Source organism: Anneissia japonica, unplaced genomic scaffold (assembly GCF_011630105.1).
Source record: "Anneissia japonica isolate Jap-2015-1 unplaced genomic scaffold, ASM1163010v1 scaffold987_len1640505_cov201, whole genome shotgun sequence".
NCBI classification, from domain to species: Eukaryota; Metazoa; Echinodermata; class Crinoidea; order Comatulida; family Comatulidae; genus Anneissia; species Anneissia japonica.
The window spans coordinates 259,227-279,839 of NW_022714175.1; the positions used below are offsets into that span (position 1 = coordinate 259,227).

General features: G+C 31.9%; 1 protein-coding gene and 1 long non-coding RNA gene across 3 annotated transcripts in view; one reads left to right on the plus strand and one right to left on the minus strand.

The window, feature by feature from the left end:
• The window catches only part of LOC117108944, a 73,459-nt gene that overhangs the window by 16,084 nt on the left and 36,762 nt on the right, over positions 1–20,613 (minus strand). The window contains exons 3-4 of the long non-coding RNA XR_004445438.1: positions 11,757–12,335; positions 5,895–5,954 (exon numbers count right to left, since the gene is read on the minus strand). This is a non-coding gene — a long non-coding RNA (uncharacterized LOC117108944). The remainder of the gene's footprint in view (positions 1–5,894; positions 5,955–11,756; positions 12,336–20,613) is intronic.
• LOC117108943 overlaps positions 9,072–20,613 on the plus strand; it is a 12,058-nt gene continuing 516 nt past the window's right edge. The window contains exons 1-3 of one of the 2 annotated variants that reach the window (XR_004445437.1): positions 9,072–9,152; positions 13,552–13,654; positions 14,089–14,730. Coding sequence is in view for 1 of the 2 variants with exons in the window: in XM_033251131.1 (XP_033107022.1) it covers positions 13,743–13,761; positions 14,089–14,333 (264 nt within the window). In the remaining variant the exon portion in view is untranslated. Of the gene's footprint in view, positions 9,153–13,551; positions 13,762–14,088; positions 14,731–20,613 lie in introns of those variants that run through there. The other variant, XM_033251131.1, reaches the window with a different exon arrangement.

Here is a 20,613-nt window from a genome sequence, read left to right on the forward strand (position 1 = left end):
TTCTTCAATCATGTTGGGGTTTTGCTTAATCCTTCCGGTGTCAGTATGTGGCAGATATAATATGTAACATCCCCCACTGCCATGAATATCTATATTTCTGCATTCACTTTTCCTCCAGACAAGAATACATATCTTTGCAACACATTCTATCTTCAAAGGTGTTTGTCATTTTCCAATTTCATATCTTGGGTTCTGAATGGCATCCATGAGTACATCAGTATACATGATCAAAAGGTGTAGATAGAAACCTTTCTTTATTCTGGATACTTAATCAACTTTTACATTGTTCTTCCTTAAGGTACAGCAAAATGAAAATGTAATATTAAATCAAATTTTTGTTTAAGTTTAAGAGATAAATTAGGAATGAAACTTCTTAATCAAAGAATAATTCCAATACGTGGAGAAATCTTTAAACAAAAATTTTCATTGTGTATGTTCCAAGTGAAGAAACTATCAAAAGTAATGCCTAAATACTTAAAACTATCAACGCTATCAACCAAGTTACCATTTATTGACAAATAAATATATAGAAAACTTCAAAGATTGGATTTAGAAGGTACATAATAATAAACTATCATAATCATATTACACATAAAATTGCAAAAATTTAGAATAAAAACTTATACAATTTTTTATAATTTATATCTTAACAACAGCAAATGAACATATATATTTTGCAGGTGATGGTGATGATGATTATTTTGATTATATGCTAATGAGGATGTTACTGACATGAAAATGATGATGATGTTGCTAATAAGAACATTACCTACTTGACATACATTCAGGCTAAATCAATTTGGTTTTCCATGGGCAAATGATGTTCATTGATTCAGTGTTATGATTAACAGAAGGATAGTTTACACGTACCATAATGCTACGTTAATTGGTCTATGCAGATTAAAAAACACAAGCACTGAAATAATACACCAAAAAATGTACCCTCAAAAATTAAGTCACTTCTTTTCATTAACTCTATATTTGCTGAGACAATGTAAACATTAACTGCATATACGAGCAACATCTCCTTCTACCTTGCCACAATAATTTTCCAAATTTTCTAGCATGGATAGGAAAATTGTGCATTACATGTGGCAAAGACAAGCCAAACCAGTAAATCCTTGTAAAAAATCAATTTTTAGTAATTAATACAGTGTTTTATCATAAAATGAAAGTTATAAAATGCTAAAAGAATCATTTAAATCCGATACTTCGTTATAAAGTTACAGGAGTTTACACGTACTGCTGTTATGTGAGAAATCAGCCGTCAAAGTTTACGATTTTGGACAATTCTCATGCACAGACCATCAACAAATCGTTATAAAATGTTGTTTTAACGTGAAAAAAAACCAACAAATATAACAACATATTATGATGTATAGATGTCCAATAAAATAGATTTCAAAAATTTTGGCAATCTAACATATTTTGGCCATTATCTCTGAAACAAAATTTGGGAGGAGTAACTCACTGATTTGGCTTGTCTGTTGCCAAATATGAAATTGAATTATGCTCCCCTGCCTACAAAACAGGTTCTAAGTTCTCCTATAAATTTATGTCGTGTTTCTAACACTATGGATAATCATTTAGTTATATTCTCTGACAGCATTTCTAATTAGTTTCTACACCCAAAAAATCCTGGTATTTCAGTCACGCTCAAAATACGTCATCACTTACCCAGAAGGGAGTGTGAACTGACAGACAGACATATTGACATTTCAAATTGAGATTTTGTGTACCAGTTGTTGACATCAAAATTTAGCTACACAATTTGAAACGATACCTCTGGCTCAGTGGCTTGGTATGCTTTTATTTTTGGTCTCTTTAAAATAGGGGTCATACCAACAATGAGCTATGTTTGGTATAAAACTATTATAAGCTTGGCATTTGGCGGAAAAGCTAAAAGTTTTGGCAAAAGCTTGTGGGTCGTTAGCAACCTGTTGTTTTGAATTGTATATATGGCAGTGATGTTGTTGCCATCTCAATCGCACATTCCTCCCCTTTGCATTTCGATTGTGCAATTTCTGTTTATACAATATAACTCTACAGTTTTTCGTAATAATGTAATTTTTTAGACTTATATAGCGCCTCTTAACAACAAAGCCTTTAAGCGCTTCACATATTACAGCCAGTCAGTGGATCAAGCACATATAGAACATATACACACTCAGCTCCAGGGGGCAAATTCTATAACGTTGCAGCAGTAATTTTGTGTTTAAACCTACCAGGTAACCAATTGTACATACTCGTCCGTGGAGAGAGACAACCATAGGTAAAGTACCTTGTCTACTGACACAAGCAAAACTCACAGCAAGGGATTGAACCTCCCACCTCAAGGTTGAGAAGCAGAAAAGCAACGCTGCACCAAACCGTGCAGACTAAACTATGTTGAGTGGTTTTCAATGTACTGTGAGACGATTTTTATTGTGAAAAGTGCTGAAGATTTAAAGATGTGAGTTTTAACCTTTATCATAGAATACCAATAACCCGGATTTAATTTTTCTTTCCACTGGCGAATCTTTTTTTACTGGCAGTAAAATGGCTGTGTTTTGAAAATCTAGATCATAAAACAACATTTACATTTATATTTTACCTCAAAAAATTCAGCCTTGGAAATATAGTTCTACACTACTCCAATATGTTAATTTGGTACAAACATTCATATACTGAACTGCACAAACTACACAACACATTGTTATCCCATAATAATAGGTAGCATTTGATAGGTATGGCTACATAACTACATGAATATCTTGATTTGTATGCCAACAGAAAAAAGAGACATTTATAATTAACAGTTGCATATAATATTTATTTGAAATCAAACTAGTGACTTATAATAATAAATATAGTAAACATTGTTAAGCTCAGACAAAAAAACAGGAATCACTATGGGGTTCTACAGTTTTTCTATTTTAAATTTTCTAGCTGTGATGGAGTTACGTTCGCTAGAATTTTACTTCTACACCTGCATCTCCAGCTCAAGATATTTCCAGAAGGCTCTATCAATATCACATAAATAATAACACTTTAAAGCCAAAATTGGATTAAATACTGAACTATTTCATCATCAAATGCATACAAACACATAAATAATGCATGAGCACACATCGCAGCGCTCAAAATATTTCTGGAGGCAATTCACTCGCACAGTGCTTTCTTCCGTTACATTTTAACTCTCTTCTCTAGCAATTCCTTTTCCGATTCCAAGGGAAGTATTTCTACTTAATAATATCTGTTTCTCCACGTCCTGCAATCATTCTCTTTAATTAAGTTTTTTGACCTTAACGCCAAATTGCATGGTTCAGTGATTCTAATACAGACTACTGTTTGTAGTATTTTAAAACAGGGGATTACTATAATTAGGTGATGAGGCCAGGCTAGTTTTCAAAATTAGCAATTTTTTCAGCTTACACTATGAATTATTCTCAATAGTGACTTAACACAGATGTAATACTCATCGTATGTATTTAAAATTCTCTGCTTTCACTTGTGATGTCAGACCACCTCTCCTTGAAAAAGCAAGTCCATAAAAAAACATCTAGATTGCAAACATAGTCAAACCCTAATTCCTGAAAACCCACTTTCTACTGTTTGTTTTCAAAACTATTACTAACTGCAATTTATTCACACTAATATTCTACATTCATATATTTGGCGTTTTCTTTATATTTGCTTTAAAAAAAACAAAAAAAACTGCTCAGTAAAAGTAGTAGCTTGCAAAATTCTACCAGGTGTTTTGTGGAAATTTGACTTTAATTTGTTTTCATTTTCTAAGAGGATTCATTACACCCTACCTAAATCTTACCCAGGGATGAACAACCCTGTGCTGATCTGTGACTCCATGGTTAAATAAAGTTGAACTTGAAGTTAAAGTTGAACTTTTTCACACTTTGAAGATCACTAAGTAATTGAAAAGCTCCAATGAGTTTTGGTTCAAATCCCAAAACACACCATAGGTTTCTTACTTTAAGAATTTACAAAATTATTTTCGTATAAATTTGTTTCATCTTACTGTATATTTCATTTGTCATTTAATCCTATTTATTTTGTTTATTCCATTTATTTTTATCCATTATGCTTGGCTGTCTGATGTAAAATATAATGTAATAAGTTTCAATTATATAGTGCTTTATACAGAAATCTTTGTGTGTGAGCTACCCACTCGTCTGGTCACAACAGGGGGCTGTATGAACCAGTACAGCGGGGTAACCCCTACTTGTCTCGAAAGGTGCAAGTCCTGGGTTCTTTAAAGTGCACATGAGCCAAATTGTGTATACTGTGCCTATGGTTTATAGTACTTTGTCCAAGGAGACACTTGTTCCACCACAAGCACCATAGGAGAGTTGTGCCATTTGTACCAGCGCCAAGATTATGGCAGTATGTTGCATTAGGGACTGGCAATGTGGATTTCGTTTAACTTGGGAGAACAAATAGCACTTCATACAATAAACTTAGACTTAACGTAGGAAGTATTATAGTCTCCTACATCTTTACACCAAATAGCTACAATTACCAGACACATGCCTAAATTAGATACAAAATTATTATGAATTATAAATACCTATTTTTCTATTTAATGTAGTAGATATTAGCCATCAGCATTTTTGTATAGACAAGAAACAATCAGTTGTTCATGTTTGAGATTATAATAATGATTGGAAAAACCTAGAAGGGACTCCACTGAATTGAAGTTCACAAGAATTCATCAATATTTTAATCATTATCATTTTTACTAATCATCTCATTACTGCCACCATCAATACCATCAGCATTTTGATTACAATAATAATTGGAAAAATTTACAAGAGATGCACTGAAACAAACTTCAGAATTGTTTTAGGGTGTAGTATGCATATAAAGACATCATGAACATTTACTTCAATAACTCAATATCATTATCATCATCATCACCAATGGCATCATCATCATCATCTTACTAATACTCCTAATCACTTTTTAAAAATTCTTTTCCTTTTCTTGTTTTAACATCATAATCCCAACCAACATCACATCTTTACATCACTATTACATCACCTATTACAACATCACCACCATCTCAATCACCTCATTTTCATAATCATTACCATCCATTTTCACTGATATACAAAAACAAATTCCTCTTCATTTATACTTCAAATATAAGACACCCCCTCCATCATCATATTATGCATTAGATATTATCATGTTACCAATAATAGTTAATAGTCTGATATTCCAGTCGCATCATCATCATCTCAATAATATTTCGAATTCTTTCATGAATATATTCACACAGAATTGGATAGGCAGACATTCTAACTAAATTAATTCACTTCATTCAATAATTCTTGTCTTACTTTATTACCATTACAATATCATAATTAATTAGTACTATATACAATATCTGTGCCGTAATCAAACACTTGTTCAGGGCGACAAAAGCGGGGTCCAGGGGCAGGTGGTCTGGCAAATCATGTAGTTCGAGATAAGACAGTAGATCAAAATTTTGTTTTCCATACTAACGTTGAATATAATTTTTTTTGTCTCTGGGGCCCTGCGGAGCCCAGGCTGTGGGGCACAGACCTCCTGCTCCCCCTTGCTTCGATAGTGCTATTTTTTGCTGGAATCAGTTTCATCTTGTATACTATATGTGTACACAATACTGCATCAATAGCTTACGCTCTACAATCAGTTGTAATTAAAGATTATTTTTGTTTAGGTTCAAAACAATTATGCGTCTCAGCCGCCTACATCAATCTTAATCATAACTAATTGTTTTCTTGTCATTTCAATTAATGAATTTATGATGACTAAATTACAGTATTTCTTTCATGGTGAAATCGACCTCAGTATCATATTCAACAACCTGACAGTTAATCAAGTAAATTTATTATGAAAATGTGTGAACTTACCATCTCAACATGCTAACACTGCACTGCATTATTTTTCCACTTTGACGAACAGTTCAAAATCTAAATGGTGAACAAAATTTGAAAGAAAATTGAATGGTAATTCTTTTAAATTACTAAATGAAAAATTAGAATAGATGTTATATTAAACGTATTTACAGTATATGATGTGTAATAATATATAATATGTCAGTGATAACAAAACCTTTATTCACTGTACATTAGCCTATAATGAAACATTGTTTTGTTCAAGCCTGACTGACTCAATATTGTGAACATTAGGTGTCCGGCTTTTATTTAATTGTTGGGGTGGGCAGTGGTGGCACCAGCAGGGGCATCCGCCCTGCAGAGGATAGGCCTAGACCCCCGTTGCCCGACGCCACAATATGGTCGTCGGATCAAAAATTTATAAAATGATAATTTGCCTATTCAAATAACATTATTATAATTGCTAATCACTAATGTTGTGGCCTAAAAGCACAAATGGGGGTGGGGGGAGGAGGTCCATACTAAGTCATAAAAACTTTCCCCATGAACTCTACCAGGCATATTTTATTCCTGGACCCCCGTCAGACATGTCGGACTCCCTGTCAGCAAATTTCCAGTGCCACCGCTGGGGGTGAAATGAAAAATGTTATAGTAATTTTGGTTCTGTATGAGAAAACAACGTATTTACAAAAAAATAATCTTATATTTATTGATGATTGATAATGAGACAAGAAAAAAAGACAACAGAATATACTTTTATGTGAAAGCACTTAAAAATAGATTTATCATCTTGTTCATCACATGGATTGCAAACGAATACATAGTAATAAGGCAAACATCTAGACTGCAGACATATAGTATCCAAACTTACTACAATGTACTTTTCAGTCCCCATTTAGACAAACCCATACTGATTAATTAAATTCAAAAGAATTGAATAAGCATTAATTTCTCTGGTTAAGATTGAAATAATCCTCAACCAATCAGATATGAGCACTTGCAGTAGTTAAGCATCACAGGATCTAAATGCCTCTGCTTTTAGATCTTGCGATGCATCATGAATTGTGGGTATTTTTTCTAAACATTGGCAGATATCTGATTTAAGAAATTCTTAACTCTGGTTTAAGAAGAATGTTAAATGTATATGTTGTCTTCTTCTATTATAATTAGAGCAACCACCATATATATCTATATGCAAAAAATATAAAATCTGGAATAACCCTCTAGACAATTGAGTGTGAAAAATATTCTAATTTAAAATGTTCTTATAAATATTTAAATTATATACCACTGTGTTTTCAATTGTCATCTACAAAGACTGCCTAATTTGTAAAAAAATGTTTAAAAGTATATTTACAAATACTCTTAAATTCCTCAACAAATTTTAGGAATTTCATGGTAAAACATATGTAGAAAAATCATTGAAAAATACTTATGTATTTTATATCAATTTTTTTTTTCCAAAACAATTTAATTAGTAACAAGTCAAAGAACAACAGCTCTGCAATGTTAGATGTAGCATGAAGTACACTTTTCTTTATGTCACTACTTGATGTCTGAAGATGATCATAGACCTATGGTATACTGTAGGTATCTGTCTTCGTAGATTCTTGGCATACTGCAAACAGCCTTATAATTTTCCTCAAGAATTTCATTTAAGTGAATTATAAACGAAAACGAGGCTGATGGTATCAGTGGTTATTGTTTTTAAAAGAAATTATACTTCAATGCCACAGTTGAGTGGTGCTGTAGCACAGTGCTTAAGATGCTCGTCTTCAAATTTCTGGGTCTTAGGTTCAATTTGTGTCACGGTTACAGAATTTTTTCTCACGACCAAAAACAACCCTATTCATAACGAAACTTTGTCTACTGTAGTTAAAAGGGAGGCCAACATTTTAACGTTTTAATGGTTATTGGGTCAGGAGGCCATGATTCGATGTTTCAACCTTTACTGGGGTGAAACAAATTTGACTTTTCAACCTTTATTGGCTCATATGACCCAATATAGATCGAAACGTCAAATCATGACCTGCCTCTCATTATCCGGAGCAATATTCAGTATTTTATATAAACATCAGTGCATCTGTTGGTAACTTGATAAGCCTACATAGAAGAAAGGGGTTGTGGGAGAGAGCAGTGAACTGACTCTGACCAGGATCTTCACAATGCCTTTAGCCCTTTTATACCAGTATTATTAAAAATACACTCCTGATGTAATAATAAAATTCAGTATTTGAACTATTTGTATGTGTAACTTAAATTAGCTAAATGGATGATAGAATGGCAAGTAAAAGATGCATAAATACTGTTCCACTTGGTAATCAATTACAATTTTAATTTAAATGCATTAACAGATTTTACCATAGACAGTATATCAGTAGAATTTTGAAGGAGGTAAAGCTTCCCTTGCTGGGTTTTAGAAGTGTGGGGACAAGCAGTGGGGGGGGGGAGTTTTAGTGTCCTATTTTATCACACACATCCATCATCCTTTCTATTGAAATTACCCAGAAGCCTTAACATACAGCATCCATCTTATAACAGTGTAATATTATTGATTTTTCCTACAGCCTACAATTCTTTTACTACCGTTACGCATAATACCAAGTTATTGATCTTTCATGTTTCAGCGAATGGCGTACATAAAATTCTAAACAAATCAAGCGCGAGAACTGAGACAAGCAGCCAGAATATGTGCTTGTATTTCAAAACATGTTAATATCTACCAAACTGGTATCCAATTATTATTATTATTATTATTATATCTTTAAATAAGAAACATGGAAGTATATTATGTTAGTATATAATTCTGTGAATTTATTTCTAATACAAAAGATACAGCAATCAAATTCAGTTATTCTAAAAAGGTAAGTTTATTGACATTGGATTTCCATGTAGTAAAAACATTGTATTACCTCCATTTTGTGACTAGCTAATGTGGTAGGCCCACATACATTTTTTAAATAAGAACCATTAAAAGTTTGCCAAGACTAAGCATTCTTATTTCTTTGCAAATTTCATGCTCAAAATGTTCTTATTTTATACACTTTTCAAAGAAAATTATTTAGTATATTTCTCTTGATATAATCTTTTTATACATTAATAATTTACTGTATTCGACTAGCATACAGTAAATTATACAAATTAAAAATAAATACATCAATTGACATTCAATTTAATTATATTCATTTATTTTCCAGAAGACATAAAATGTACAAACAAAATATAATATTAAAAACTACGCAAGTCTGATGGATCATTGGAAATCGAAAAAAGGTAACTCTATGAAAATTATCCTACTGGTGTAGGGCAAAATTTGATTTTGACATTCTACCTTGGCCTCAATTTTTTCTTATTTTGCACTTATTTTTTAAGCAATTTCAGCCTCAGTGTTCTTATAGAAAAATAAGTGTATATTTGCAACTATAGGCTATATACTTCAAATTTTAAAATATATTACTTATCTTGAATTATAATATACTTAAAACGAGATTCAATATTTTAATGGTTATTTAAGTATGCTAATCGCTTTCAATTAAATTTTACGAGAGAAAATATTTTCCTCAGCAATTAACAGCAGCATAAACAATATAGTTCCTCCTTTGCGTAGACCCTTAATTTGGATGAAAATCAATTTATGGATTATCGTAGATGTCCGTAAATCGACAAAAAATTGTTTTGATCTACGTATGATGGCAAGTTGATAACTTTATTTGACCCTTACCTTTGTTTCTCTGGTATAAGACCACACCCCTCCCTGAGCACAAAATTATGCCAGTTTTTGGGGGTGGGATTATACTCAGAGAATCTCTTTTCAATTAAAAGGCAATTTTTCAACACTGCCTAATTTAAAGCCCTTTGATGTTTATAATATTAAAAGATAATAAAGAATAAGGATCTCTCATCTCTATTTTCCTTTTATTTGCATTATTTGTAAGTAGTCCTTGTTTAGTTTTTCATTTTATAGGTAAGTTTTCATGATATGTAAAAGGTGGCCTCATGCAAGAACACCAACTTGGTGAACGAGCTTCCATTGTAAAAGAAAGATTTTATTATTATCATTATTATTATTATTACATTAGTTAACTAGTGCAGTCACTCCATAGAGTGATACCTCTGCCCTGACAGTACCTGAACACCAAACAATACGCATTTATGGGCAGTGCCATTATTTTCATTTTTTATGCTCGAGGGGTAAAAAATAAAATTTTTGTGACCTCGACCTTGTATTTAGATTTTTATGTACCATTCCACTATATTGTATGATAATTTGTTCCTTAGTTTTTGCGTAATCGTGCTAACAGACAGACAGCAGTAAATATATAACCTCCTTAGCAGAGATAACTAGAGCAGACAATTGATAAAGTGCATACAGTACCTCTACTAGGCCACTATATTAATGTATTAAATTGTTTTACATTCCATGAATTTTTGATTTTTCACAAAAATATTTTATCCCCTCTTCCTTTGACCAATATCTACAGGTCCAAAAAACGTTATCATGATCCATTCATTAGTGTTTGCATAACCTCTGTGGCGGAGGTAGAATGTGGTATTAAGTATACAACTAAATACAAGAGCCCGGTATTAAATGGAATTATAAAGTCTACCAGGGGAACTTTGAGACTGCTCGTTTCCATTCAATATCTTAAAACTTACCGGATTAAGTTATAGGACATATATATAGTAATTATTTACTTTATATTAATTCAATTAGCCTCTAATCACAGCCATGATAACCTTTATCTGAATTTTTAATTAATTGGATCTTATTTGTTAACCAACAATTAATCTGGTAAACTAAGCTACTACACATGCTCTGACCTTCTCTAATTAATGTTAATATTTTTAATTAATAAGGACATTACATTTATCATACTACTCAACAATACTAAGCTACACAACTTGAAAAATGTAATACTAATGCCAAACAAAATTAATTATCAGTCTGCTTATGTCAACATGAAATTCATTCTATTAATAAACTGATACTGTTATTTTTATTTACAAGTTTAGACTTGTATACCACGATATGGTAGGTATGGTAAGCCGGGCACACACTGTGTTGGTTTCTGGCCGACCGAAATGTTCATGTTAGGTGGGGCGCTTATTCGCGTGAGTAAGGTAAGAGAACTACAGTTTGATGGATTAAAAAGTAATTGTTAAGACACCTGACCTAACATTTTAAAAAATAGGAGGAAAAGAAATAAAACTAGAAACAGAAGTATAGGTAGCAAATATTATAATGCAGGATGTATTAAGCTTTGATGGTTAAGATTGTTTTTTGCAAGTATTTGGGAACGTTTCGAGCATTCAGTACAATAACACATAAAGTAGGACAAAAAAAATCATTTGTATTATTTCTCCTGACGCAAAAAGCTATCGGACTTTGCTAAGTGTTTATAATTTCACTTTCGTCATCAGCTATAGCCCCCTCAGTGGCGGATTATGAACGTGAGGCGCTATATAAATCCAGAATTATTATTATTTATCCACAGACTGGTGAGGGCTGCAAATATTGGTGCCACATAACAATCAACATTAGAATCAAATATTGCACTTAATGGATGAATTTAATTTACATTTGAATATCACAATCGAAAATTTACCACGATCCAATGACATTATATAAATCAAATTTCTTAAATTACAATAATAAAAATCAAGAAGGGATGGGTTGAAAGGAATTGTTACACTTCAAATGTCATAAATAAGACATCCAAAAAATATGTGTAATTACTGAATGCTAAATCCAGTGAATATTTATGATGAGTGGAAATAAAGATGACGTGAGCAGAGTTATAATTTGTTCGATAACACAATAAATCTTGGAAGCTAAAATTCAATCGTACTGAAAAAAAAATTCCTGGTCTCGCATACCTCTCTGATTGTTAAACTTAGGGTGACCTCTGATCAATCTCTACAACTTCTAAGATCCAATGAGGAGGTGGTGGTTATTTCCTGAAGATGGCGTTGCTTCCAAGATTGCGTCTCTTCCAAGATGGCATATCTTCCTAGACGGAGTTTCTTCCACGATGTGCGGCGTCTCAAATTGCTATCTCTTCCATAATAGTTTTTCTTTAAAGGTGGTGTTCCTTTGGCGAGATGGCATCTCTTCCATGGTACTGAACCATATTCCACATTAGTTGAGTCATACGCACTGCATGGACACTGCCAAAGATGTCAACCCTTGGGTTTAAAAAAAAATTATTATGGCATACCTGTGGTGTTGGTGTCCTCCGTATGGCATCTTTTCTGATGGGTATATTCTGTAATACTCCTTTATCATGGTGGTCTGTAGCTTGATGTAATAATTCTTCCGATGACAATCTCAGGACACAAGTTCAACTTGTAGATGACTCGGTTAATCTATGGTAGTAAATAATGTATTTCCACATTTTTTCTATTTCAGCAGTCAATCCTTTGATGTTAGCAGCCGGTTATTAATATCATTCACACCTGTGTAATAATAAGTATATATAAGTATTATAAACAACATGAAAAATGATAGCCTAATAATAATAATAATAATAATAAGTTAGCACATTTTTCTAAAAGGATCAATTGTATTGAAATAAAAATCTGGAATATCAGGACCTGTGATATTAATATCACCATAATAGAAAACATAACCTGTTTTAGTATCATCTGGTGTTGGGGCTCCTTAGCCCATTATTCTTTCTTGGCATGCCACTAACCTGCCTTTTTGTACTTCATTGTTTTGTCTTTATTATTGTTTCCTGTATATGCTGAACTTATAACAAACAAATAAATCTGTGTTTAATGTGACCATATAGCTTTTGATGAACATAATTTAATGTAATTATGGTCTTTTGATTGATGATTTTATAATGATCAGTAATGCCATATGATTACTTGGGTAATAATTAACATAATTTAATGTGATTAAGATCATTTGATAACAATCACTCTGTCAACTTGATCAGACCTATGTTATCTGATCACAAACACTTATCAGTAATGATCATATAGTGATGATCATCATAAAGTTGTGATCATAGTTAAATACCATGGAACATGACCAGCATAAAATTTATATGTAGTCATCACTCAGCCTCCACAAGTGATCCGGTGATAAAATATATTAAACAGAACCTTCCCACACTGTACAGTGTGTTACTTAATGTTAATGAAAACCATGCTATGAAACGAAATTGTGGATATAAATCATTCAAATGACATTAACTCATGAACGCACCTAATGAATTCAAATTTTAACAGAATCTCTAGAAGCATTATGCAATCTTTGTTGCTAGACAAAATGGAACTTTAGATGTACAGAATTAGGCTATTAATCTAGATGCCTAAAGGAAATTAATGATTAGTGGATATGTTGTTTGAAATATATATCTATATTTCTTTTGGCTTTTTTTTAGTGCTTGTTTTTATATCAAGTTTTAACTTAAGAGTTACGCAGTTCCCCAAGAAAGACCAGTCTATTTCCTGATTGGGCTACCCTGGCAAACATTATGAATAAACGAATAGTTGTGTCTGTTAACTGGCGAGAATTTTTGTTTTCAAACTGAGGTGTTTTTAAAGGCCATCTCGACCAGTAGCCTACTTAAATCTAAATATACTTTATATACAAATACCAATCATCAAAGAAACCTATATGTTTATATTAATTATTATTGTATATTTCTTTCCAAATTAGATGGCCACATCATAATGACATCTGAAATCTATAGCTGGTCAGTCAATGACATCTGTGAAATCTATAGCTGGTCAGTGTGAAGGATTGACTGTCTACTGATTTGGTAAGTTTTATTTTTTTGCTGCAGCAGCAATAGGAACTAAGTAGGCGAACACAGCCTCATACAATGGTCATACGACCATCAGCCAACGATGCCATCTTCAATTTTGGGTGAGTGCTTGATGACGCAATGCCATCTGTTGATTGTCGATGGCAGACAGGGTGGATTTTCGAAATTGGAAACGATCCATTGCGTGTTCCTTGTTGCATTGTCTTCACCTAATTACATCAGCCGATCAAAACAGTTGTTTTTTTGGGTTTTTTTTGCTTTTTATTACAAAAATTGGGAATATCATAAATTTCTCTTAATTGGTAAGTAAAATATGTTGCCATTGATAGCTAACTTAATATATACAGTGCACTTCAAATATTGAATTTTAATGTTCAAGTGTATTAGTTTAACAGACAGTAATGTATATGTTTTATTTCACCATCAAGTGTCAACTGTGTATATTGATATTAGGCAACGTTTGCCATCAATGACGTCACACAGTTGGTCCACCCACATACTTGGTCCACCCAACGTGCCGACGTTTGTATCGTCAAAGGGAAGAAAACAATCAATGCTAGTATGTATGCAGCCTTTTTGCTCTTCTGCAAACCTAAGACTTGGGGGCCAGCTGCGAGCTATAGCACGATCAACTTATGTTACACTGTCCCCATGCCTGGGCAGCTGTGAACAGGTGAGTAACTCGATAGACCAGTTCAAATTTCATATCCCATGGTGCACCTTGCTGACATTGTTACCCTGGGGACAAGACAGCTTATTTGTTTCAACATCCAGCTTCGGTGTTCCTCATCTTGTGTTTTTTTACATTCCACGTTCTGTTAATCAATAGTCGAAATTGAAGTAATACAAAGCAAGCGTGTTGGCTGAGGTTGATGAGTGTTTATTGGCTAAAATGACAACGGGTGTTCAACAGCAGCCTAATCAAGGCCTGTTCCAACACACTGAGTTTACATATCTCCACACATTGCTCCCATGATGGGATTACTCTCAATTACTAATAAATGTGACTGATTACAAAACCTTCTCTCACCATATCATACGATCACCGAAATAAACGCACTGCGGTATGCCACTGTATACCATGTTTTTACTCTTCTTATATATCTTATACACCTCTTTGATTGCTGGGCGTACTGACACTAATATATATTTATAATTATATAGAAACGCTTTCATTGTTATAAAGGCTCTTCTTTTAAATGGAGGGAAAAATTAACTTAAAACACCCAGGCACTTATAAGGTAACTTCGGTTCAAAAAGGTGGTAACGATAGATGTGTATAAGAGACAGTATATATATGTATCAGATGTTGAACAACATTAAAATGACTGTCCATACAAATGTTTTCTAGTATATGATTATGATTACCAGTATAAATATACCTATCAATAAACAAACATGATTTTTGGCAAATAATCCTACTGCTTCAAAGTAATTTTAATATTATTTGAGCACTTCCACAATAGCAACACAATTAATTGTGAAACTTAAAACTTAAAAACAAATGATTATGAGGCAGGACATCTGAGACAATAATAATAAAGCTTTTAAATATTTCATAAATGTTGGCGAACAAAACACTTTATGGCGGTAACTGTACTTTTCTGTTCCATAAGCATTTACCCTTATTTTTGTATGACACATCAGAATCTAATAAAAATTGTCTTATCATAAATGTTTGTAGCCTTTTATTATACTGTTTTCTTGTTTCTGATTAGGGTTATTGTACATATATATTTATAGAGTTATTTATGAATTTGACCTATCAACAAAATTCTAGGCATTTTAGATTTTTAGATTATTTTTTTTGTCATGTTGATTTAAAAAATAAAGCATAGACATCATTTTTTAATTAAAGGCATATACATGGAACATTAACAATGTTCACATATTCATTATGGTATATTGCAATGTAAGTTGCATCCTCTTCCATTTCAATTTTGACCGCAACTACTATCAGAATCCAGAGTATAATTATAGCTTGATAGTCGAAAGAATGTTTAGCCTGAAGCATCTGAAGAGCCATGTAAACAACATGAGCTCAGTATGAAATCCTACTGAAAATGCTACAGTAACTTCACATTGAAAACTACAAGAGGATTTTACAGTAAATGGGAAGCTAACTCCATGGTAACATAATTTATTCATTTTTAAGACACTTTTCCAAGTCTGTGATAGGGCAGAAATATTCTGTTAATACTAAACTTAACTTAGTTCTGTTAACTTGTATACTAAAACTAGCAACCCTGGACTACTATAGGTCACAGCAGGTTTCCCACACTTTCCCCATAAATTATTTTTTAATTGTTGTGTTGTCTTAACAATAATATGTGCAAATTTCTCTAAATTCCTAATTTCCAACTCACGTTAAAAACTTTTTTTAGTAGCCTACTCAGGGGCGGCGCCAACAGGGAGGCAGAGGGGCTTATGCCCCCAATCAGTTTGGTCAAGCTCCCCCCATCGGCTAAAGCTCGTCGGGCAGTTGGACCAAAAGAAAAAAAAAATAGGCCTAGTTTTCCCATCCCAGTACCATTATCTTTTCTTGATTTTAATGTTTCCTTAAATTGTTTTAAGTTCAAACTTATATCCTTTTTAAATAAATAGTAGAAATTCTTTGCTTTTTATTAGTTTTAACTTTTTATCTTCTGATATTTTATAGTTTGTTTTTAGAGCAAGGTATATTTTTTTGCAATTATATTTTGACTTCTTTTTATTGTTGTTTCCTGTTTTTAAATACAATTTGTTGTTTTTGCAACTTTTGGATTTTAACTTCAGAATTTTAATTTTTTTCTTGCAATTTTATGATTTTAATTTGTATTATGAATTGTTGTGAAAGGGGGCCTCTTCAATTCAGCATTGCTGTTAGAGCCACCCTCTCAAAATATTGTTGAATAAATAAATAAATGATTATACATTTCGTTCTTCAACATTCTGAAAATGAATGTAAAATATATATATTTATTATTAGCAAAACAAATATATAAATTATATTGTTAAATATTATAATGATATTAATTTAAAAGCTTATAAGAATATCCAAATACTAAAACACATACTTATGATCATATGTATTTATCATTATTTGCATTAATTCAGGCAGGTTTCTACATCTGTGTTTGTGCTTAGCAATTCGTCATCAGAACTCATTTAGAGAAACGCTAGTAAACACACTCGCACTCGATCATTAACAATAATAGAATGATCACCGAGTCATTCAAGCAGTGAGTAATGAACCATGAAAATAACCAAGTAAAGGTACGATAAAAACGTTACTGAACCAGCGGAGTAATATCACTGATTATTGACAAGATATTAATGATGTCATTCTTATTGTATTCTGCTACATATCTACCACGATGTGCATAATGTTGTATTTTATTTTACAGTATTTCATTTTATTTATTGGTATAAAAACACGCGGAAGGCAACATAGATATGGTAAATTATCTGAATTTACAATACAAATGGGGGAAAAAATACAAGACATCAAAAGAAATAAATTTATGCCTAAACACCAACATTTGAATAAGATTATAAAAATGACTTTACAATACATTAATTATACAAGAATATAGGGCCTACATAACATTAAATCTGTTGCAAGCAAGCCAATTTAACCTATTTACAATTACTGTAAATAAATAGTACTGTAAATTATGGGGTGTGTGTATATGAACACTAATATTAATAATATTAATAATAATAATAATAATAATAATAATAATAATAATAATAATAATAATGTGCTATTATCATATTCATCACGCTTTTTCTCCTAAACATCATCAGCCTACTTAAAGCCCAGCAAAATTTAAAAGAAAAAAAAAAATCTGATTTTTATGTATGTTATAATGATTTATAAATGCTAGTTTACCTGAATTTAGACATTCCCAAACATGAAAAAAAATGTAAAATAAGACTGAAATTTGATTGAAAAAAAAAAAATGTGGATGAATTTTTTATATTTGACTTTGCGATAGGTCTACGAAGAAATATAGTATGCACCGGAAATATTAGCCTATCCAACACTGCTAGGCTAGGCCTAGCCTTACCTCGATTTAGGTTTTGTTATCACACATAAAACAGCCGTCATGATATTTTCCTTTGCTAGTATTGACACTTGTGAAATATAAAATTTCATAGGAATTATTTCAAATTTGTTAAAAAAATTATTATGACCGATGTTTTGACAATTATACAAACATTTTAGGCCTACTCTATCGACCACAGTGTGCGAGATGCGAAGTACAAAAACTAATCTCATTAGAGAAGGCGCACTTTATTGACTGTATAAAGTATACATAAAAGCGAGAGCATTCCAGCGGATGTGATCTACAACCTCTGAATTTGCCTAGTAACTAAGAATTTGTCGAGAAAATGGTAATCTCCTATGAGAAATAGTCTGTAGTTCTTTTTTTTTAAATTCTTTTGCATAAAACTAAAATTTATGCCAATATTTTTCCATGGTTTATAATAATTAGAGTAATGCATATGCATTTTTTCTATATATCTTAATTTTTTATTTATAGGTCTAAAATTTATTATTATTCAGATTCATATTTAACATAAACTTGTTTATATTTAAGCTTATTCTGTAATACCTGTTTAAAACTGTTGGATGTTTCAGTCAAAAATAGATACTGTAGTAATATTATTTTGCATAGTTTGAGGCACTGTGTATCTATATGAAGGGCCTGTATAAATAATATGGTTTAGGCAATAACCATTATCGCTAACCCGATTAAAATTGTGCCCTAAATCGGAATTTGTTTGGAAATCCTCTAAAAACTTAACACTACAATTTTAGCAATAAAACTTCACATGTAGGCATACTACTGTTATTAATCCTGTTAATTTCAAAATCGACTTTCCAAAAATAGTTTATACACCTCTTTGATTGCTGGGCGTACTGACACTAATATATATTTATAATTATATAGAAACGCTTTCATTGTTATAAAGGCTCTTCTTTTAAATGGAGGGAAAAATTAACTTAAAACACCCAGGCACTTATAAGGTAACTTCGGTTCAAAAAGGTGGTAACGATTTACAAATAAGAACGGCCATACATTTGACACCCCGAGCAACAATCAAACAGGAGATTATCACCAATAAAAATCATATATGAACACAGCCCAAGTCACAAGCCATAATAATCATATAATAAACATAAAATATGATACATAGGGTAATAACTAAAAACAATATATCACATACGATATGTTTCTTATTCTGGATATGAGCTAATTTAATACCCATATTTACCTAATAATAATAATTTTACAGTATTCCAATTTCATAAAATGTTTCTGCTAAAAGTATTTTAATATTTTGTAGCTATAATATGGTGATTAATATGCTTGCCTTCAAGTCATTTGGTTGTGGGATCAAATCCTATTAAAATGGTATATCTAAGGGGATGTTAGGCTTACAATCAAAAGATCTGGTGTTCGAATCTAAATATATTCACTTGTGTTTTTGGACAAGGTGCTTTATCCAATTTTGTCACACTTTTTACCCAGTAACTGTAAGTGGGTACCTGGTAGGTTCAAAGGCCAATGCTCTGTTAATTGCTAGCTGCAGCATTTTGAAATATTCCTCAGGGAGTTGGATGTGTTCTGTAGGTGTGATCCAATGATGGGTAATAATATGAAGCGCTAAGATGCCTTAGAATCATGCGCAATATATAGCTGATATTATTAAATATTATCAATATAGGTGCTGGGGCCATGGCTACATATAGGCAAACACCTATACCTCAGAGGGAAATATAAAATAAAATACATTGAATACATATTACAACCAATCAAAAAAAGGACAAACTAAATGCAGAGAAAATAATTGCTAAATATAGTACATACATATAATAGTGTGAAGTGCATAGATGTCTTATCTGATATTATTAATATAGGTACTGGGACCAAGGCTTTCATTTATCAGGGCTCACTACAAAATTGGTCTCATGGTTGGAGAATTAAAAATTAGTTTATATTATTTGGGTAGATCACATTATAAGATTTAATTTGATCTTTTAATGACTTCCCTATCATAAGGTGATCCAAAGATGTGAGCATTTAAACTTTAGGTATATGAGAACCAGATTTTGAGAAAATCGGCCTCAAAGATAAATTAACCTAGTACAAACAATGACTAGAATTACAGAACATGCATGAAGTACACTGTTTTAGTAAGAAAATTCAATTAAAAAGTATACAATCATTAAATATAAGTATCAAATTATTAAGACACATTAAATTCAAAATTTTGTAAAAAAATTGACTTTGACCTATTTTGTTGAATATCTCAATATGATTTCACCAATGCTGTGTCTCATTTCGTGGTAAGACCTCACAAATTACGACCAACCAAAAAAGGGGAAATAATAAATGCAAAGAAAAAAATTGCTGGAATAAATAATTGGCAGAGCATAACAATTTGAGTTATTTTCTCATGATGGTGTAGTTACTATATCTATAACCACCCTCAGAACTATATAACGTAAGTAGCTTAAAATACTATCTAATTGAAAACCGATAAACGCAACCAATAAATTTAATTATTATTCATATTTTTGTTTATTTCATTTTTATGAGGCTTCATCACTTTACAGATTAACATCATGCATATTTTCATAAGATTAATGAAAATTTTCAGCTTAGAAGCCTTAATTCCTAGATCTTCTGAAAATAAATAGTTGTGAAATATTAGGGCAGAACATGTTCTTTACAGTATCCTTAAAATTGTATTTGAAGGCACTTGTTATGCAGCTCTGATTAGCCTAAAGATGTTTTTAAATTGTTGTCAAATCCAGCAATTATAAGAAAATACTGTAAATGGGTTTTCATCTGTACTTTGTCAATAGTAGAGTAGTACTTAGCCGACCTACATTGAATGCTGGAATGTTTTTCAGAGGCTGGTGATGGTGTATGTAAATGAATAGTAAAGGTGTGACA